This window comes from Chrysemys picta, chromosome 11, assembly GCF_011386835.1.
Source record: "Chrysemys picta bellii isolate R12L10 chromosome 11, ASM1138683v2, whole genome shotgun sequence".
Taxonomy (NCBI): Eukaryota; Metazoa; Chordata; order Testudines; family Emydidae; genus Chrysemys; species Chrysemys picta.
This window is the reverse complement of record NC_088801.1, coordinates 35487591-35501354: the sequence shown is the minus strand read 5'-3', so window position 1 is coordinate 35501354 and position 13764 is coordinate 35487591. Positions and strand designations below refer to the sequence as shown.

General features: G+C 38.6%; 1 protein-coding gene across 2 annotated transcripts in view; it reads right to left on the bottom strand.

Annotated features, from left to right (window-relative positions):
- Window positions 1–13764, bottom strand: part of LOC101941550 (sodium channel protein type 2 subunit alpha) — a 116664-nt gene that overhangs the window by 71166 nt on the left and 31734 nt on the right. Inside the window, exons 4-8 of one of the 2 annotated variants that reach the window (XM_065561783.1) lie at window positions 10103–10192; window positions 8170–8298; window positions 7395–7486; window positions 6210–6482; window positions 496–559 (exon numbers count right to left, since the gene is read on the bottom strand). In XM_065561783.1, coding sequence (XP_065417855.1) covers window positions 496–559; window positions 6210–6482; window positions 7395–7486; window positions 8170–8298; window positions 10103–10192 — 648 coding nt within the window. Of the gene's footprint in view, window positions 1–495; window positions 560–6209; window positions 6483–7394; window positions 7487–7582; window positions 7675–8169; window positions 8299–10102; window positions 10210–13764 lie in introns of those variants that run through there. The other variant, XM_065561784.1, reaches the window with a different exon arrangement.

The following is a 13764-nucleotide window of genomic DNA, read 5'->3' as shown; positions in this document are numbered from 1 at the left end:
AGGATGCTGTAAGGTTAACTAAGACAAAACAAATTAGAAAAGAAAAAAAGTATGTTATTTTCTAAGAACATTTCAATGCTTTAATAATCAAATTTATAATAAACTATCCTTCCCATTCAAGCTCTTGATTCTCACAAGCTTGTCAGCTGTCAGCACATCTCCTGTGGAATTGCAAAAGAGTGTCCACTGGCATGGCTGATAATAAGGGCACTACTCAGCCAGATGGCAGCAAATGTTTATTCTCAAAGTATTTGAATGCCTACTTTTAGGGAAAGAGGCTAGCCTGATGCACTTAGATAGGACCATTGCAAGTTCAAGTCATGTTGATACTGATACTCAGAAATCCAGTATCATACTCCAGAAACTTTGTTGATTTGAAATAATAAACTGTGGAAGACACTGCAGTGGGTTGTCCGCTTGAGTTTTCCTAAGTTATATCTATACATATAACTGTTTTCATAAAAGACCATAAAATATAATGAAACATTTTCTTACCCTGCATCTGAACTGTTGCCACACAGCAGAGCATCATTTTGACCTTCCAAAAAGTAAAAATGACCTGTTTATAAAGAGAAAGGGGTTGGGGGTGGGGGGAGGAAGTGAGGTGAATTTACTGAAAAAATGTGTTTAATCACCACATAAAGAAAACATTTAAATCTAAATTTAAGCATACAAAATAATATAAACGTTTGTGTTTTAAAGGAAATTAATGTAACCATAACATGGAAACCACAAACATAATTTTAGGAGAAATATCTTATAATTTTAGAACTAGGGGAAAAAGCAAAAATAATGTTTTTGACAAACAAAAGATTTTCTAAGAGGTCTAGAAGACGCATTTCTTTGGAGAAACAGCAAAACAATAGTACAGTAGAATCTTGTTAAGCCATACAAATGATAGGGAAACCCTCTGTGGATTACCAAATTTTATACATTTGCAAATAACTGAACAAATACCATGAAAAAATTACAAGGACACTGAATCAACAAAATGTATTTGTCCATATGTTTTGATATTAATTATTTATGATACTTCATAGGATACTAATTTATTCAACTACTACACTGCAATTTGTTGAAGTAATTAAATGTTAGTAACATGAGAACTCAGTACAGCATGCTGCTATTACATTTTGATTTTGAGAAGTGGAGGGAGACCACCAAGCTGTGTGTGTGTGTGTGTGTGTGAGAGAGACAGGATTACTAAGTCAAATTCTCTGGTGATGTAAATGGATCCATGTTCTATTGCACTTAAAGTTTCATTACTGAATAACAAACATAATCAAGTTAAATCCCAAAGTAAATAAAAGTAGAGAGATGATTTTTAGATAGCCACAAAGATGTTCAAAATTCAGCCCTTTAAAGCTATCAATTGGTGAAACCGCACATGAGCAAAAATGCTAGATTGTGCAACTCTTACTCCTACTGACAAGCACTTACTCAACCAAGCAGCCCCATTGTCAGAATTAGGATAATTTTTAAAATAAGTGCTCATCAGGATGAGTAAGGGTTGCACAATCCAGCCCAATATTAAGGGAAAGTCCAAATTCTATCATCAAGATGAAGAACTATTTGTGGAAAATTCTAATGGAAGCAAAAGAGATTGGAATGTACTGTTTGGAATTAGCAGACTTTTCTTCTTTGGTATCTCCCAAACAATATATCCCAATATCTGTCTTTGGTCTAAAGGCTGACAGGAGTAAGGGGAACAGAGAATACTCATATCTGTAAGCAAAACCAAAAATATCTATTCTTTGTGGGCATTCATGGGTAAAATTGCATTTCTGGTGTGCTTCATACAGATAGAAAAGCAACATCACTTGCCCCATAACCTCAGCCATGCTGAACACAACGCCATCTACAGCCTCAGAAACAACTCTGACATCATAATCAAAAGGCTGACAAAGGAGGTGCTGTCATCATCATGAATAAATTGGAATATGACCAAGAGGCTGCTAGACAGCTCTCTAACACCACATTCTACAGGCCATTATCCTCTGATCCCACTGAGGATTACCTAAAGAAACTACACCATCTGCTAAAAAAACTCCCTGACAAAGCACAGGAACAAATCTGTACAGACACATGCCTAGAACCCCGACCAGGGGTATTCTATTTGCTACCCAAGATCCATAAACCTGGAAATCCTGGACGCCCCATCATCTCAGGCATTGGCACCCTAACATCAGGCTTGTCTGGTTATGTGGACTCTCTCCTCAGGCCCTTTGCTACCAGCACTCCTAGCTATCTTTGAGACACCACTGACTTCCTGAGGAAACTACAATCCATCAGTGATCTTCCAGAAAACACCATCCTGGCCACTATGGATGTAGAAGCCCTCTACACCAATATTCCACACAAAGATGGACTACAAGCTATCAGGAACAGTATCCCCGATAATGTCACAGCTAACCTGGTGGCTGAACTTTGTGACTTTGTCCTCACCCACAACTATTTCACATTTGGGGACAAGATATACCTTCAAGTTAGTGGCACTGCTATGGGTACCCGCATGGCCCCACAGTATGCCAACATTTTTATGGCTGACTTAGAACAACGCTTCCTTAGCTCTCGTCCCCTAACGCCCCTACTCTACTTGCGCTACATTGATGACATCTTCATCATCTGGACCCATGGAAAAGAAGCCCTTGAGGAATTGCACCATGATTTCAATAATTTCCATCCCACCATCAACCTCAGCCTAGATCAATCCACACAAGTGGTCCATTTCCTGGACACTACTGTGCTAATAAGCGATGGTCACATAAATACCACCCTATACCGGAAACCTACTGACCACTACACTTACCTACATGCCTCCAGCTTCCATCCAGGACACACCACACGATCCATTGTCTACAGCCAAGCTCTAAGATATAACCGCATTTGCTCCAATCCCTCAGACAGAGACAAGCACCTACAAGATCTCTATCAAGCATTCTTAAAACTACAATACCCACCTGCTGAAGTGAAAAAACAGATTGACAGAGCTAGACGAGTACCCAGAAGTCACCTCCTACAAGACAGGCCCAACAAAGAAAATAACAGAACACCACTAGCTGTCACTTTCAGCCCCCAACTAAAACCTCTCCAGCGCATCATCAGAGATCTACAACCTATCCTGAAAGATGATTCCTCACTCTCACAGATCTTGGGAGACAGACCTGTCCTCGCTTACAGACAACCCCCCAACCTAAAGCAAATACTCACCAGCAACCACATATCTCTGAACAAAAACACTGACCCAGGAACCTATCCTTGTAACAAAGCCCGATGCCAACTCTGTCCACATATCTATTCAAGTGACATCATCATAGGACCTAATCACATCAGTCATACCATCAGGGGCTCATTCTCCTGCACATCTACGAATATGATATATGCCATCATGTGCCAGCAATGCCTCTCTGCCATGTACATTGGCCAAACCGGACAGTCTCTACGCAAAAGAATTAATGGACACAAATCTACATCAGGAATCATAATACTCAAAAACCAGTGGGAGAACACGTTAACCTGTCTGGTCATATAATGACAGACCTGTGGGTGGCTATCTTACAACAGAAAAACTTCAAAAACAGCCTCCAATGAGAGACTGCTGAGCTGGAATAGATATGCAAACTGCATACAATCAACTTCAATGCCATTACAAACATTGAATCTATCTCCCCTTGTAAGTATTCTCACACTTCTTATCAAACTGTCTGTACTGGACTATCTTGATGATCACTTCAAAAGTTTTTTTTCACTTACTTAATTGGCCTCTCAGAGTTGGTAAGACAACTCCCACCTGTTCATGCTCTCTGTATGTGTGTATATATATCTCCTCAATATATGTTCCATTCTATATGCATCCGAAGAAGTGGGCAGTAGCCCACGAAAGCTTATGTTCTAATAAATCTGTTAGTCTCTAAGGTGCCACAAGTACTCCTGTTCTTTTTGCGGATACAGACTAACACGGCTGCTACTCTGAAACTATACAGATAGACGTAACTGGTCATTTTTTGACCTTTTGTCCCATAGTAAATTTACTCGTGAAGGAATATTGACTATGCCTCTAGCAGAATAAAACTATGCTAAGAGGAAAACTGGCCTTGAGGTACAGACATAAAGCTTTCTGTTATGAAATCAGATGATATCCCACGTGCAACATATTGGGCCAGAGGAATGACTAATCTTAAAATGCCAATGGCAGTAAGAATAGGTTTGATTCACAAAAGACAACTCATTTTACTTATGAAGAAATGTCTGGGAAATGCAGACCATGAAAATGTATGATGGGCTTAGAGAATCTGATCTCTAGCTTAACTACCATGTTAATAGCAGTGACTGATAATTTAAACATATTGGCTAACAATGAGAATAAGCTGAAGTGTAATGGAAGGGATAGAATTCTTAAAATCCCTAAGGCAGGTTCTTGCCCCCAGTTTCCTTTGTGCCACTCAAGAGGTGCAAAAGGAACAGCAATTTACCCTATCTCCCCCTGGAATGGGGAATCTCTAATAGATGTAGCACCGTCAGAACTAGCCCAACTCTTGGTGCAAGTGGCATGTCAAGGCAGGGAGGGCGAATAGCCAGAGTGAGATGTTTTCTGGTTATCACCAGAATGCAGACAGTCCCTTATGTCTATTCTGTTTTAAAACTCACTGCAGTGATCTCAGAGACTACAGACTTGGGATAGGACTATGGTGCTAAAAACTGTTGCACAGATGTTTGGGTTTGGGCTGGAACTCAGGTTCTGAAGCCAGGGGATGGGCTGGGTTTCAGAGCTGGAGCTCCAGCCTGAGCCACAATGTTTTTGTGCCATAGCGTGAGCCCAAGTCTGTAGACGCGGGCTCTGAGATTCACTCCTGCAGGTTTTAAAATGCAGTGTAGACTTACCCTTATGGACCATTGCCAGCTGGGCCACATGCAACCAGAGAATCAGGGAACTGTAACCAGCTCCTTGACCATGTCTCTACACTACTGCAACAGCATAAGCTGGACACGGTAGAGAATCTAATATAAATACAGACAGACAATGTGCAGACCTTATGCCCCAGATGTCTTAAAGAAAAACTGCAGTCCCACTGTAGGGGATCATCTAATAACTATTTAGAGAGGAAGGATGGTGCAGTAGTTAGGGCACTAGTCTGGAAATCATGAAACTTAGAATCAATTCCCTGTTCTATTACAGACTTCCAGTATAACCTTAGGTCCTGTTTTTAAAGGTATTTAGGTACCTAGTGTGGATTTTTTAAAAGTCATTGGGACTTAGGTGCTTTTGAAAATCCCACTAGGTGCAGGTGCTTTTGAAAATCCCAGTAGGTGCCTATCTGCATCTTTAGGCACCTAAATACCTTTAAAAATCTGGCCCTTAGTCTCGTGGCTCAGTTCCCCATCTGTAAAATGGAGATAATAGTAGACAGGGGTGTTGAGAGGATAAATATATTACAAGATTGTGAGGGGGAGATACTATAGTAATAGGGGCTAAGTATATAAGACAAGATCTAATTACAATGTAGGTTAAATCACTAAACATGATTGTAAGTATAATAAAATAGATAATTAACAATCAGAAAAGGAGCTGACACCTTGACAGTAATGGTATAGATTAGGACAAAGGAAATACAGCTCACCATATCAAAGCATGACAAAGACTTTCAGAATTGTTCTATACTGATTTTATTATTTTTATTAACATTTTTTGTTTGTTAATGTAACAGTTTGTGTCTTTAACCAGCTGCCTGTCTAAGACAATGCAAATGCTGCACTGGTTCCTGTACCTTCCTTTAAATCATTGTCCAAATGATAGGATATTAAGGATACTAAAGTGTTAGGTCATTGATTTATTCACAGATTAGAAATAAACGAACAGCTGTGTAATATGCAAGCTCTTGCTTATTCCTCCAGATCAAGACTCAGGGAGGGATTAGTTGTACTCCATCCAAACTATCTTTAAGAATTTTTTAAGGGAAATTTTAACATGCGGCGATAATATGATGATGATTTATTGATGAGAAATTTTAATCCACACTGAGATTGATTATTTATCTATAAATAATGGCTTCCTTGGTTGTACCAGAACTACCAGACCTTTGACTTTTTATATCTTTAAATCTGGTTATACTACTTTAATCTTAATGGAAAGACAATAGCACCATGCTTTTCTATCAGTTGTTAAATCTTTCAGACAAAACAATGTAATGAATCATATTATAAATTCTTACTTCTATCCTCGATGTATTCCTCCCAATTAAATGTGCTCACTGTTGTATTAACAAATGTTCCATTTTCGCCCATTGTGCTATTAAAGTAGGAAATAACATTTATTTCCAAAGTAGAATTGTCTGGAGGCCACTGCAAGCATTTGTGCCTCAAGTTGCCCATGAACAGCTGCAGCCCTATTAGTGCAAATACACTCAGACAAAACACAGTCAAGATCATTACATCTGAGAGCTTCTTCACAGACTGAATGAGGGCTCCCACGATAGTCTTCAAGCCTGCAAACAGAAAGGGATATTTATTATGATGTTAAGCAGATACTAAACATATAAAATATTATGTGCTTTTTCCTGCAAAGATAAAGATTTCATGCAGAATGACAAGAAAATGATTCTAATGTTTGTGATATAGTAAATTTTATGAAAAGCCCAATCGCTTGTGAGGATGAATGAAAAGCTGTAGGTTTATGTTCATTTGAAATTTGTGTATGGAAATAAAGAATACATATTGCCAAACACATTGGTAATGCCAAAACAAGTGATTTTATTATTCATGCTATATCTCAGCCCTATATAGAAAAAGTTTCTTGTTTTCATTTGCTGATGCTTCTTGCCCAAACCTTTATTATATTGTTTTGTTTCAAAAATTTTACATTGGTAAGACAGCAGAAAAGATCTTATTACATACTAATATTTTAAGGATACAATGTTAAATCTTATGTTATAGAACAGGTGATGGTTTGGAGAAGAAAGACATCTTTAAAAAAATCCCCCATGCATGCCCATGCTATCCTTTATGGTTTTATTTCTTTATGTTAAATTTTTAAAACTGATTGCACGCTTCAATCCCAAGTGCTTGCAACAAATGATAAAATTTGCATCAATATGAAAGCCTTAAGATTAACTTTTTAAAAAATGTATAAGGAAAGCTTGATGTCATAAGATGCAAATCACATAGGCTGTTTACTGCAAATGTCTCATGCAAGAATTTGTTAAACTCAAAGGCTGATTCAGAAAATAAAATAAAACTAATACTAAAAAAGCAAAAAGCAAATTTAAATAAATTTAATTTTGATTCCTGCTTTTTATTTTGTTTATAATGTGAAGCAAGCAACACGGCTTATGCTTAAAATGTGTGATTAAAGCTTCAGTGGAATTAAAGTCAGCCTCAGTGTTTAACCTAGCTCTCACCTGGAATGACTGATATTGTTTTCAATGCTCGGAGAACTCTGAATGTTCTCAACGCTGAGACATTGCCCAGGTCCACAAACTCTGTCACATATCTGTAATAGGGGAGTTCACACACAAACACAATGACAGCACACAGATAACAGTTGGAGATACAAGGGGCCTAACACCTTACACCAATTACTTCTTACCTGGGATTACAGAAATAGTTTTCAAAGCTCTCAATACTCTGAAAGTTCGAAGAGCTGAAACATTGCCTAGGTTTACAAATTCTGTTATATACCTGTAGGATTAAATCACAGTTATTCAGAATTTAGGCAGATTTTATGCTACTTACTTGGGTCTTTCATCAAGACCTCTTCACCTTTCACTGTATTTTGCCTTGTATTATTAATATGCTTTCCTGACCATCAAATTAAACTTAAATGTCACTGAAGTAAACCACACTGATTTTAATTTTGAACACCTAATTTGGTAACTTTGTGGCATGAAGTCAAAGGGATCACTTCCATTCTGGTAAACAGAAAGAAGACAGGATATGAAATTAGCTTCTCTTGAGAGTATAATCCAATATTAGTCACAATATTAGTGGCTGACACACCATTCTGGCTTCTGCAGTATGTTTAATTTTGAAATATTAAAATACGCAAAACAGGTAAAATCATTTTGAAACAACAGGAAATCCATGCTCCAAATGTTCTGCATTCCAAAATATGATGTAATTTGTAGCCACTAATTTCATACCCTCATAAACGTTAAAAATTGTTAAAAGACTTACGCGAATGTAATGACAGTGAAATCTAGCCAATTCCATGGGTCTCGAAGAAAAGTAAAATCTTCTAAACAGAAGCCCCTTGCAAGAATTTTTACAAGTGATTCAAAGGTATAAATTCCAGTGAATGTGTATCTGAGGAAAATATCCAAGCAAAAATTAATAGAGACAAATATTAATGACATAACATTTCTATATGTATTACTTTTTATAGTTATTTTATTTGATTTATTTTCTTCTTTTAAATGGCTTAAGGATTGAATAGAGGATTTAACTAACTTTAAACATCTGCAGAATTATTTGTCTGAGAAAAAAGGAATCGAAATCTGAATATTAAAATATATTATACAACTCTGCATTTGCAAGAGAGGCTTAGCATGTCACAGGATCAAGCCTTTGGTTTCTGCCCAAAATTGAGTATTTTGGAAAAGTTGATAAAAATCCATTTAACTTTTTATGAGTTTATTTAAAAAAACTTTTTCTTCGACCGCAAAGAATTTATTACCACACCTTTTTTTACTCAGGCAACTCAAAAATAGCCAACAGCTCCTAGCTTTCATTTCCTTCCCTGAGCAAAGGGCAGCCAAAGAATGAAGATTTAGCTTTGAAGGTATTGGAGAGAGAAAGCAACTTTGTGACATGCTCTCTTCTTGCTCCCAAATATCATAGAAGGCCAACCACGGGGATTCCGCTGAAATACAGATCCCCGGTTGGGGGGAGGGTTGGCACTGACCATATTCCGCCAGATTTTCCCCACTGCCAAAGCCACAATAAGTATAGAATAAGTTCCATGGGTGCAGTTCATACACTGTGACTTGCCCTCTACCCCTGAAGGTTCTGTGAGAACCCTTGGTAGCATCAGGCCTGCTCAGAGCCTGTAGGAATTAAAACAGAGTCTGCTTCCATGCTTATCTCTAGTTACTACATGTTAAAACATCTTGAAAGAAAACCTGGCCTATTGGAGTTGATGGGAATTTTGCCATTGATTTCAATAGTGCCAGGATTTAACTAACCAGGTGGATATCATTCAAAAAAGTAAGTAATATAATAGTGTGGTCATTCAGCATTTGAGGACTATGCAAGATTTTCCTTTATCAAAGAGAACAATGAAGCTAATGTTCTTCAAATACCAGAAGCAGCATGGAGAGCAGTAGTTCCCAAACTGTGGTGTACACTGTACCAGTCATCCACAGAGCACCTGCCAGTGATCTGTAGAGAGCTGGTTGTTCACAAAGTGCTGGATTGCCTCCTCCTATTTTCCAGCTGTTAAATCAAATGAAAAGAACTATAAATCCATGAAGTATTCTCCCACTATTACTTTTTCATACAAGCAGATGCCTTAGTTGTCACCGGGATAGGGTGACCAGACAGCAAGTGTGAAAAATCAGGATAGGGGTAGGAGTAATAGTCACCCAAAAAGACAAAACCCCAAATATTGGGACTGTCCCTATACAGTCGGGACATCTGGTTACCCTACACAGGGATGTTATTTGTTTGCCCATGGAAGGGAGGTCTGCCCAATTGTGAACTGGAGGCACAGCGGTCCATGAGATAATCTCTCTATTGACGTGTTTATCACACAATGAAAAATATCAATAACCCACAATATGCAGAGAAGGGGCTGATTCCTGCCATCATTACATATACATAACTCCACTGAAATTAATGAGAAATATGTGTATAAAAAGATTGATATACAGATCCTGTATGGCACTACAAGCGGCTTTCCGCTCCCATGTAGAGAATGGAAGTTACAAACAACCTGTTAGAAGGGAGGTCATTTACGGTCTTAAGTTAGAGTCACAAGAGACAGAGGAAACAAGCAACAATGTCACAGACTAGTTGTGGTCAATTCATATGATCATAAATAACATAAGATCACTTACAGAAGCTAATATCAGATTTGTGAATATATTTAAAGAAAATGCATTTAACTTACTCTACATTCTTTGTCCACTCCGGAGGGTTACTCATGGTCATAAATACACAGTTGGTCAAAATAGTGCACATAATAAGCATGCTGAACAATGTAGATTATAGTCAAGGAACATACATCAGAAAAATGTCATCATAACAAGAATATTACATGAAGATCAACATTTAAGCAAATTTTCATTATCAGGAACTATTAATCCCTTCACTACTCTGTTGATGCTCAGGGCAAAAGCCCCAAATATCTCAGAATTTTCTTAGTTGTTGCTTTACATTTAAAAGAGAATAATCAGCCATTGAAATAAAAAAGTCTGACATAAAGAAAACTGAAGTTTTAAAAAGAGATCATAGATGATTTTTTTAATAAAAAAAGAATGACTTGAGAAGGGGTGGACTATAGTACAATGGGATAATGCAACAATCTTTCAAGTCTGAAGATATGGACATAAATCTGATTTAGCTCATTAGTGCCAAACAGCTAAATTTATAGTTTCTCCACAATATTGCTATGCTTCACAAAATCACTACATAATTTGGCACATTTTGCTGTACCTGTTCAGGGCTAGAATATTACATATGTTGCAAGGCAGGCCTATAAGACATTGGAAGAGAACACAGAGAAATTTGTCCCATACTTCAGGGGGAAGCATGAATGACACCCGCTTGTGCTATAATGTTAAAAGATTTTGGACCAAATTCTGTTCTCACTAATTCTGATCCAGAGTAAACACTGAAGCAAATCCAAAATCACTATATTCACTTTGATGGAGTTGCTCTGGATTTACCCCATTCACTATCAGGAGAGATAAAAACCACCACAGCCCAATAAACATTAAAGTACACCAAAATGAAAAACATACAGACATATGATATATAAAATGGCCACACGGTGGCACCAAAACCTACAAAATGTTAAGAACATTTGTATTTTAGAGACTTTGAGAACTGCTTTAGCTTGTGGCTATGACTAAAAACATAGGTGCAGACGGTACTCCTGCTCAGGAATACCAGCATAAGGGACAGCAAACACTATGATGTTCCCCTCATGGAGTTTCCTATGCAATCTTTTGATAAGCAGTGAGGGGGGTGAGGTTTCCAACAATACACTTCCTTCTCCCAAGACAGAAATGTAGGGTCTAGCTTCTAAATTACCCCTCCTTCTCTACTCCAGCCCTGTCACAGGATAGCTGGTCCCTGTGAATAGCAGGCCCAGCTCCCAGTGTGAGAGCAGGTGGGCCATTGAGGCCAATTAAAGGGGACAGGGCTATACCTGGGGCAACAAAATACTGTCAGAGGACAAGAAGAAGGGGAGAGATGGGTGGGATAGGGTAGGCTAGGCTAGGCTGTGTCTAGGGCTAGAAGCAGAACCAACTCCTGTGGTGGGGTCCTGGGAGCAAGGGGCCAGGTGCCCAGGAAGCCTTGGAGCTGCTGTCGCAGAAGAGTAACAGAGCTGACTGAATAAGGAAGCTGGCCAGGACTGGGAAGCTGCAGGAAGCAGGGTTACCTAAGACCCCCGGGAGGGAAAGCTGTGAAACCCTAGGACAAAGGCTAAGCTCAGGGAGTGGTTTTGTTTGGTTGGTTGGTTTTGTATAGATAATAAACCCACTTAAAGGAGACTGAGTGTGACAGTGAATACTTGCAAGCTGGAGAGAAGCTCTGCCAAGTCACAAGCCTCATGCACTCTCCTCCAGACCCCAATCCCTCTCCACCCACCACCAAATTGCCAGACTCACAGAGAGCCTTCTGCTGAGTTTGGAGAAAGATGAGCAATGCTGTTCCAGAGGCAACTGATTCCATCACACTTTCTGCCTGAGATTTCTACTCTGTGCATGGATACTAAGGGCACAATCAGTTCCTCTCTTATCTAATAATCATAAAATAATGATGGCTATTAACCCAGTCATGCAAAACCACGTTGTCTTAGGCTAGGTCTACACTACCCGCCTGAATCGGCGGGTAGAAATCGATCTCTCGGGGATCGAATTATCGCGTCTCGTCGGGATGCGACAATCGATCCCCGAATCGACGTTCTTACTCCACCAGCGGAGGTGGGAGTAAGCGCCATCGACGGGGAGCCGCGGAGGTCAATTTTGCCGCCGTCCTCACAGCGGGGTAAGTCGGCTCCGATAGGTCGAATTCAGCTACGCTATTCGCGTAACTGAATTTGCGTATCTTAAATCGACCCCCCCCCCGTAGTGAAGACCTGCCCCTAGAGCACTGAGTTAAAACATTAAACTTAGTATAAGAATTGAAGTTTTTTTTTCAAAATAATTTACTTTTTAAATTCATTTAACTAAAATTCCACTTACCAAGCAGCCACAAAATAATCTCAACTATGTTGCTATCAGGAAACTATTTCATGACTAGAACGTACTGTGGTTAACGAAAGGGTGACTGACAGTGTTATAACTCCAACCATAATTCTGATGTCATAGTTCCCATCATTCCACCCACTTTCCTTAAAATCAAATTGTAAATGTAGAAATAAAATGCATAATAATGCCCTTGTCTGTGGTTTGCTTAGCAATAGAAAATTGTAAAAATATAAATATCCAAGAGGACAGAGGAACAGTGTGCACGATATATGGTTTTAAAGAAAATCTTGAAAGAGTTATTAAAAACAAGCACATGAATGCATCAAATAATTAGGATAAGGAAGACATGTAGCATATAGCTAACTAGTCTATAGTTTCACTTTCCTACAAATAATATATATCATTGGCTCCTGTTCTGTGCGATGTCTCAGTATGCAATCCACCTGGTAAGATCTCATCCACCAGGGAAATCTGTTTAAAACATGGAGACTGAAGGGTGTGAAAAGAGGTCAGTAAGTACCTTTATTTTAATTTTCTTCCCTTATATTAAAGGTTTTACAAGGCTTTGCAATATAAATAATAGAATAGAATAGAATAGCAACTACAAAATCGCAATCTGTAGAGTACTTTCTTATTGCAACATTTTATATCTCTGCCCTCCAAACCATCATGCCAAGGCAGCACATAGCACCCCTTCCAAATCATTCTGCTAGTTTGCAATATTTGAAAGATCCCTTCTTCTCAGAATACGGTTTGCTGTGATACCACAGAAATTCAAATTTAAAAGGAGCAGAAGACAAGGGGCAGCAACTCTGAGGAGTTTTTCAACTAATCTAAAATCATGTATTCTAATAATTTTATACATTAATATATTGCACAGGGCTTACAAATGATTTTTATAGAAATGCCTCCTAAAAGCTGCATGCCCCTACCGTATTGCTGCTCCTGAGAAGTGTCTCACCATCAGAGCAGAATGGAGCAATAACAGGGGCATGTCTTTCCCACACTGTAAGACATGTGCTCACCCAATTTTTTCATAATGTGTGATCCCAACTACCCGCACCAAGATCAGCTCCATGATCCAGGAGAATTCCATAGTGTGTTGAGGGGTGTGATATTACCAGCACAGTATTTAGTTACCTTGCAACCTGGAATGGGAGTACAAAAACTAGACACCGAGGGATCTTACAGTACTTTAAAATAATTGACATAGTACCTCTTGTTTTTAGGAGCATTGAACACATTAAAAGTTACTGACGTTACTGGGTTTGTTATGCCAATTGCATTTCAGCTTTAATAAAAGACTGTCCTTTTAAAATCATGTGACCATCTCCAAATATGTAGAACACAACTC